This window comes from Cupressus sempervirens, chromosome 8 (genome assembly GCF_028749045.1).
Source record: "Cupressus sempervirens isolate cs-2001-9-10 chromosome 8, ASM2874904v1, whole genome shotgun sequence".
Lineage (NCBI taxonomy): Eukaryota > Viridiplantae > Streptophyta > Pinopsida > Cupressales > Cupressaceae > Cupressus > Cupressus sempervirens.
The window spans coordinates 249,768,394-249,777,390 of record NC_143125.1 but is presented as its reverse complement, the minus strand read 5'-3'; the positions used below and the strand labels follow the sequence as shown (position 1 = coordinate 249,777,390).

The 8,997-nt window shown below is 36.4% G+C and overlaps 1 protein-coding gene across 2 annotated transcripts; it reads left to right on the top strand.

Annotated features, from left to right (window-relative positions):
- Positions 1 to 3,517: 3,517 nt before the first annotated feature.
- LOC149542418 (uncharacterized) lies at positions 3,518 to 7,516 on the top strand. 2 transcript variants are annotated; one of them, XM_089797355.1, is made up of 2 exons: positions 3,518 to 4,183; positions 4,643 to 7,516. In XM_089797355.1, exons 1-2 carry the CDS (start codon positions 3,768 to 3,770, stop codon positions 5,295 to 5,297), a joined length of 1,071 nt encoding a protein of 356 aa, XP_089653481.1. In that variant the 5' UTR covers positions 3,518 to 3,767; the 3' UTR covers positions 5,298 to 7,516. The 2 variants fall into 2 exon arrangements, with proteins under 2 accessions (XP_089653481.1, XP_089653480.1); XM_089797354.1 differs by having other exon boundaries at positions 3,518 to 7,516.
- The last annotated feature ends 1,481 nt before the right edge of the window (positions 7,517 to 8,997 follow it).

Below are 8,997 nucleotides of genomic sequence, written 5' to 3'. Positions count from 1 at the left end.
ACTATATAAGAAGCAATGGACTTAGTAAGAAGTGGAATGATTATTTTCCTCAAATGGGATATAAGCTCTTCTTTCCTACTAGACCAAATGAGAAGACAAGATAAGTCTATCTCATTTGAGGATAAAAATCAATTTGGTGAGCTAAGAGGCTCTAGATATAATATTTATGCCTAGGTAATGGCAATATGGAGTCTAGCTCTAGAGGACCAGAAGGCAGCTCTGATGGAAATCAAGGAATCCCCAAGAGGGAATGTTATCTTCTAGAATGTACACTCTACTTCTAGTGATCAGACCTATGGAATGCATACTTCGATGGCACTATTGGGTAAAAATAAAATGGATACTCTGAAACCATAAGGAGTTATGAGGAGGAAATGAAAAAGACATATGTCTTGGAATAGAAGACCATCAAGCTGAAAATTTAGGTAGCAACATTGAAGAATACTATTAGAACTGCTACAAAGATCCATGATAGAGGTGTACAAATAAAAGGCCAAATACTTGAAATAGGGGAAGCATCAGGCCATGCCATGGAAATTGATGAGGAAGACTTTGAAATAAGCAAGGAGACAATAATCAGAACAATAAAAAACTTGGTTCACAAAATAAATACATTGAAATTAGTTTCTCAGAATGTGCATAGCAGTTATCTTATGTTGGAAGGGGCTGAGTATAGATGTTCAGAGGCTGTTTCACTATTGTCTCCACTTTTGACTACATGGGGTCCATATACTCCTTTCTTTGATAATCTAGGGCCTATACTAGCACAAAAGAAAGATTTGCCAAAAGTAATAATCATAAACACCAAAAAGACAATAACTAAGGTGACGGATCTAAATGGTTTCTTTAGTGGCAAGTTGCAACAAATTTAGAGTAAAATGAAGGTAATTGCTACAGGAACACCAAGTTTTGTGCCCACAATTTTGGATAGTGATAGAAAGATTAAAGCCTGGGTAGAGTGGTCATCTTCTTTTGATAATATTCTTGATCATCCCAAGTTTTTAGCTTATTGGAATGATGAAGCAAGTGTAACAAAAGTATATGATATGATTGACATACTTTACAAAATAGAGGCAGATATGTCTAAAATAACTGTTGAGGTGAAGGCAATAACAAATGCCAAATAAAGAAAATGCCTTGATGATTAGATATAGTTAGAAATGCCAGCTGGCTAGATGTTGATTCAAATATTGCTATTTGGGAGGCCATAGTAGATATAAAGGCTTTACCTTCCGGTGATAGTGATTAAGTAATGCAAACAATTCAGTTAGGATGTGGTTAAAGGTAAAAGGAACAAAGAAAAGGCACAAACAATGACATGAGCTTGAGGACAAAAGGAGTTTGTTAAAGACACTTTCTGAGAATGCTACCTGCCAGTTTTGCAATTGCAATCCAGAATTTTCATCAAGTATAGAGAATGCTTTGTATTTTGATAAAAAGATAAAATATCTTTGTATTTATATCCTAATTGGGATTTTGACATGTGTCCTCCCATTTGAATCTTGTTGCAATCCTTCCTTTAAAAGGATTTCCAAGATGTGGAGTTGAGGTCCAAAATCCATGTAATTTTCAGTGTTATGCTAGTTTGCATTCGGTCCATTAGTCCTTGTGTCAATTTCTTGTGATGTATTCATTTTGCAAAATCCGAAAATACAAGTGAACATTGAATGATAAGTTGTAATGTCTTGAAGTGTTCTTAAGTTTATACTAGTATCGTATGATTTTCAAGGAGAATTAATACAAAAGGAATATTCTGCCACATCTGCTCTCTCTACATTTTGTCTCCATTTTTATGTGCTAGTTATGTTGGGATTAAATGAGCAAGGTTGTTACAATTTAATGCAATTAGGATAGGTTATATATCAAATTTTTGTTGCTTTTCATTCAAGCAATTAAGTAAGTGCTTCAACAAATTGATAGGATTTCCAGTCATATAAGAAGGATATTCATAAGAATGAGGTTTAGGGTTTACCACTAATAATTTGATTGTAAAGCAATTAAATAGGTCAAGTTTTGCTGGGTAGACCTTGTATACCAATGGATAGGGCACTGATCATCTATTTAGATGTAAATTTTTAAATATCACGTGGTTGCATAAAGCACAAATTCATATCAAATCAACTTTTACTTTACTATTTGAAGATTAAAATTGTTGGTCAACTCTTATTTGCAATAATTTTCTGTGTGTTATAGTTAGCTGTTGTAATCAAGAATCATTTGCAAAATTCAAGAAGAATTGTGACTATTTCTACTATAAGGAATATATTTGAAGAAAAGAATATCAGTAAATGAATTGTGAAGAAAGAGTATCAAGTATTTAGTCATTTCATCCCTAAGGTGCACCTGTCTTGGCCCTATAGAACCGGAAGTGTAGAAAATCTCTAAGATTTTGTTAATGTTGGTCTAGATGTGAAGAGAATCTTGCTGAATATAGGACTAGCTAACCCTTAGGCTTGGTTTTGTCTTCTGAACCCTAGTATTAGGTTTTTAATTGCCTAGTGGTTTTGAAACACCAACATATTTTATCAAATATATTGATGTATTGATGTAGGGGAAATGAGCCATATGTTGCTCATGTACTCAATGTTGCCACATTAACATTGCCTTTCCCATCCAACTACCACCCAAAAAACCCCTATACCTGCACACAAACATGCCAAAACAAATCACGATGAACCAAAAGTTGTTCTATTTTTTTTCAATTTTTCCATTTGTCCAAAAAGTACTATAAAGACTATTGGGGTCTTAGTGGTGGGTATTGGGCGAACATTTTAAAATGGTTCTTTTAGACCACCTCGCACTTACAAGTTCTACAAAGAGCTCCATAAATGTGGGAAAGCCGAAAGGTTAGCTTTAAGCTCTTCATTCACCTATGGAGGTTTACCAATTTTTTTTGGCAAATTTCCACATGCAGATTAAGGACTGTAGGGTCGTTTCCCCTAAATTTAATTGAAATTCTAATCTTTCCACACATGTTTCGCTCCAAGGTCTCAATTTAAATCATACTTAAGTTGATGAAAATTTAGATTAAGTTCTCAATTTAAATCATACTTGAGTTGATGAAAATTCAGATTAAATGAGTTAATTGACGTAGATGCTATTGCTGCACAATTAGAAAACAAAGAGATTACATTATAAAAATAAAAGTACAAAACAAATGAAATAGAAAGTAGATAATAAAAAGGTCAATGTAAGATGTACTCTTTAAAAAAAATTTATAGGCAAATTGATTAGATTCACAATAGATCTTAAAAATTACTATTTAAAAATCAAAAGAATTATTTAGAATTTTTTAAATCTTTTAATTTAATTATTAAATTAAATGTAGTATTAAAATCATTTCTTTTTATGGTAAAAATTAATAAAGATACATAGTAAATTCATATTATAATTTCAATGTTAAATATGATATTTAATTACAAAACAATATCAATAACTATACCCACTTTTTTCAAAAGTTAAATATAGAAATTATTATTAACTTTGGTCTTATATTTATGGAAACAAGAAAACAATGAGAAAGCATACAACCTTTCCAGTTGTCAAGTTAGCTCTAAGATGGCTTTCTTGTGTGGCCCTTATTTACCTCCACGTTTAACTTATCCTTTCACGCAACACCAATTCAATCTATTCCTGCTCCCCTGCGATCTTGCTTGGATCTTTTGCCTCAGACTCATGCTGGTTTTAATATGTTTGCTTCACATTGCTTTCGGGCTTCTATTGCTTTGACAATTTGGGAAGTATAGTTCGATCCTCTGCAAGTGAAAATGGCGGCAATTGCATTGTGTGTAAACCCACATACCCAAGGAAGCGGTCTCCCATCAGCCTTGTTACATCCCCTTCTTCCATGCCAATCATACTCATCTCCCTCTCGTTATAAGTCTCGAATCCAACACAGCGATGTCAAAAGTCTTCATGGGTTTCCCTCTGCAATTAATTACACAAGCAGCGGCCATTCATCAATAAATAGCAAAAACGAACAACCCAAAAGGGAAAAATACCAAAATAGAAAACCCCAATATTTCATGGAGATCCAGAAGAGGAGCAGAGGTCGAACGGGTAAGCAAATGTTGGAGGGAACAGAGTCGGAGGAAGGCCGACTGCATAGAATGATGCATAGAGCGTGTGTAAAACAAGATGTTGCAATGGCTTTCACCTTGCTGGAAGATATAGTGACAAGAGGGTATGTTCCTTCCGTTTATCTTTGCTCACGCCTTATTACTGTTCTCTGTAGACGTCATAAACTCAGTCGAGCCAGAGAAGTGCTGGAAATTATGCTGATGTCTGGTTGTGAGGTTAATACGCATACATACACTATTTTGATTGGAGGGTTTGGTAATAAGGGTGACACGGATTCTGCATTGCAGCTTCTGAATACCATGAGAGAACAAGGGCTTTTCCCCAATTATAAGATTTATAATTCTATTTTAGGAGGATTCTGTTTACAGGGCAATTTTGATAAGGCTGTTAGGTTTTTGAAGGAGCTTTTGCAGAATGGTTTTGTTCCAGGTCTCGGTACTTATACTGTATTGATTGATGCAGTTTGCAAAGTCTATGGGGTGTATGAGGCAGAAAAAATCTTGGATGTAATGATAAGCAAAGGATGTGTTCCTGATAAAGTGACATTCAATGTTTTGATCAGGGGGCTGTGCAGAGAAGGAAGATCGGATGAAGCGGCCAAATTAATTGATGATATGCAATTAGAAGGATGTCGGCCATGTGTTGTTACTTACAGCACTCTGTTCCAAGCTTACTGCAGGGCAGAAAGATGGGAAGATGCATCCAACCTTCTGGCTGACATGTACAAGGCTGGTTGTGGTCCAAATGCTGTCACTTACGGTATGCTAGTCAAGTCTTTGTGTGAAGCAGGATACCTTGCTGATGCTGTTCATATTTTGGATATCTTGGTGAAGGAAAACCATAATACTGGTGGAAGGGGGACCAATCCAGTCGTTGCTTTTAGCTCCTTGATAGGATATTTGTGCACTGAAGGCAGGATAGACGATGCATTAGAGATGCTGAACAAGATTAAAGAGACGAATTTTAAGCCCAATGTTCACGCTTACAATATCCTCATTCGTACTCTCTGTGAACAACATAGGGTAGACCTGGCAATTAGGATAATGGTTGATATGGTTGGAGAGGGATGCAAGCCCAATGAACTTACTTATGTTACACTTATTCAAGGTATAGAAGCCCAAGGCATGAAAGATGAGGCTATGGCGCTTTACAACGCACTGACTGATACAGGTGCTATTTGCGAAACAAAACTTTATGGAAGTGACAGAGCTCACTGATAAGGTTTGATCTATATCCACCATCTTCCCACATTCAAAAAACATAAATTAATGTACATATGAAATAAAGTTTTGTAAGTTCATGAAATTGAGGACACTATAGCTCACTGATAGGTATGACCTATATGCATTATCTTCCCAGATTCAGAAATCATAAATGCTATGTTCATAAAAGATAAATCTGGAAGTTCATGAAAATTGAGGACACTTTATGGTTCTCAATAGTTTCACTAGGTTTTCACCTTGAAGGTGAGTTTTCATGGGATCAAGGATTTTTCAGTTGTTCATAAAGATGTTTAGTCTCATCAATCTCTTCACAGTTAGCAGTAATAGCAGCAATTTTTGAATTTTTGTATGAAATCCATAGGTACCATAGATAGCCCAGAAAGTGAGGAAATTTTAGTGATATATATTGGACAAGTTTTTGAATAGTGAACTTCATGTAGAAAAGAACATATGAACCTATATGTGGATTCATTGCAAGAGCCCGTAGTAAGGGCCATGGTGTTATCTACTGCTCAGAAACTCCAATTAGAAAATTGAATTGAAGATTCTCATCCGGATTCACATCGAAGATGAGTGTAACTTGTTTATAGTAATTATGAATTCAGGTGCAATTTAGAGCATTGAACATCATCTGTGGGTTTAGTTTAACAAAAAACAGTTGAGACTGGATCAATCATTCTGAAAACAGGGAGATGACGGCAAACAGTTGAGGCAGACCTATAATTTTAGCAAGATGCAACAATGATGTGAGAGATTAAAGAGCAAACAACATGGAATTTACGTATCTCTTGTTTATAGTAATTATGAATTCGGGTGCAATTTACAGCATTGAACATCATCTGTGGGTTTAGTTTAACAAAAACCAGTTGAGACTGGCTCAATCATTCTGAAAACAGGGAGATGATGGCAAACAGTAGAGGCGGACCTATCATTTTAGCAAGATGCAACAATGATGTAAGAGATTAAAGAGCAAACATGGAATTTACCTATATCAATTTCACCTAGCTTTGTTACCCCCAAGGATTGTTGAGGTCGATGTCCCTGCTCGCCCTAACCCCCGCCCCCACCAAATCCTGCTGAGAATTACTGAGCCTAGAGCCCCTACCCCACAGCCATCTCCTAGTGGGTCCCCGGTGGAGACGAAGATTCCCCCCCCTCCCCTGGTAAAAAAGTGAAGTCAGAGAAAGGTAAAGAGAAAGAGCTGGAGGACTCTGAGGACGAGGGGAGAGGTGGCAAGAGGAGGTTTGGCAGATTTGCGAAATCCAATGCTAAAAGGAAGTTGAGGTCAGGGGCCTCGCAGGAGGAGGATTCCGATTCGGAAGAGACATACCCTAGGCAAAGATTAAAACAGAAGACTTCAAATTATAGTGGGGGGAATATGGAGGAGGAGGAGGTGGAGGTCTCAGACTCCTCAATGTCTGGTTCGGGAGGTGTGACCAAAGGTGGGAAAGAGAAGACTCATGTTTCAGCTTCCATTGCTGGGGTGTGGAGACCTCACGCAGGACCAGTTCCCTCACATGGAGGAAAAAACGCCGTCCCCCATGACGGTGTCCTCACCTGCTAGGGTTATAACCAACGATAATGTTATCTCTAACCCCCTGGTTTTGCAGGAAGTCGCTAAGGATTTGGTGGATGGTAATCAGCGTGGAAAGTAGGAAGTCCCCGAGGAGGCTTAGAAACTGGCTGACAAAGAGTTGTGGGAGAGAGTGTATGCCTTGGAGGAAAGAATGAGACTTCTGACTAAATTCACAATCAAGGTGACACATGTTGTGGCTACCACTTTGCACTTGCTGAAGGATAGCCAAAAGGCAGATTTGACCAATGAAGATGCCAAAATGTTGATCGACTTCCTGGTTGAGGACTGGGCCAACATCCTCCTTAAAGGGAACGTTGAGAAGAAGCCCAATTAGGGTGATTTCCTCTTTGTTTTCTATGTTTTTAGTTTGCTGTTTTATGAACTCTATTACTTTTAAGGCGGATGTGCCTTGGTTTATAAACTTTTACAGTTTATGTTGTTATGATACAGGCAATAGTAGTATGATGCCTGATAAAACTCTTATTTTATATTTTCGGGTGATGTTTTTGATTAAAAGCATTAGGGGATAATTTTGTCTGGTGGTTATCTGCTGGTTGTTGACCAGTTTGACTGTTGTTAAGGGCCAGCCCCTTGTTTTGGCTGCCTTTTAATTCAAAAACATGGAATTTACCAAAAAGCGCCAAGTCAGGAATAATTATGTATAATAGACAGAGACGGTAATGGAAGAATGAGGTAGAACTTACACCTAATATTCGGCAACATCACAATTGTTTGCATTTGAAGCAAAAAAGTGGTACTTTATACCAGATTCTAAGAAAAAACCTGTAGGGATTGCAACAGAAATTTCAAAAGTTCTTAAGACGCAACCATGACTACAATTCATTTAAACCTGTACTTAAATTCTAATTTGCAACCATAAAAAGGCATTGCATGTTTTATTTCTCGTAGTATTCAATCCAAGTGTTATGAGGAAGACGGATAGACAAGAACTACATGAAGCTGAGTGTCATTAAGGAAGATAATGACGAAGGCATGTCAAAGGAAATGAAGTCACATATTTGTGTATTTGTTTCTAAAAAAATCTTTGAAACAATGTGAGCATCATGATGGCGTTCTTAATTTTTCCTGATTTGTTTTAAAGAAGAAATTTATTGAACAAGCAATTTCCAACATCTGGGTTCAACTTATCTCAATTGCTACAATGTTCAATGTTGTTATAATGCTATCTGAATCCTAGAATCTACCAAGAAACTCTGAAGGTGGAAATCATTCAAAGTTTCATATTCAGGTATCGGTTGATTTCCACTTCATGGGGTTTTCTTTCTCAATCGGAATATGAGGAATGTGCTAAAAGGGCTCTGTTTCAATTTAATCAATTGCTCTAGAAGTATCAATGCATCGAGCATGCTAATGGCTGTAAGTGTGCCTAAGTGGATTACCTCTATTTATAAGCTTGTATGGGCAATTGGTGGTTGTGTAATCAATAATAAGGAAATCTAACACCCTCGAGAAATGACTAGGAGATTTGTAAAATGCAGATAAGAAGGAGATTCACAACGATGATATTCCTGCACTTTTGATTGTGCCAGATTTTTATTTTTATGTTAGTGGTGAGTGGTTATGAAGCAATAATAGCAGCAATGAGTTTTGTTTTTGTATGAATCTCAATTTACGATAGATAACAGGAAAGTAATTTAAGTTTGGTGTAATACAGTTTGAACGAGCTATTGAATGGTGAATTGATATAGGAAGGAACATTAAGCTCTGTGGGTGAATATTGCAAGAGCACTTTGAATGTATTGGTCTCAGAAAATTTCCAATTTAGCAAGCTGAAAAGAACACTCTAATCCAGATATCATATTCCAGAAAGTTAACATGCTTTCCATGTATGCAAACATTTTTAATATTTTATAAAGACTGAGTATTCAAATCCCACAATTTGTAGACTTTTCTGCAATTTACAAGTTTTTAGATCGCATCAGTGAATGCATTTCCAGTTTAGAATCGCACAGAAGTAGAGTGAAAATAGACACCTACTTAGTGATCTGATTTTTAAAATACTTTGCAGGCTTATATAATGCAGTATAATACGTATTATAATTTCAGAATGGTAAACTCTTAATACATCTAATGAAGAGTTTAGAATCTATAAACAAT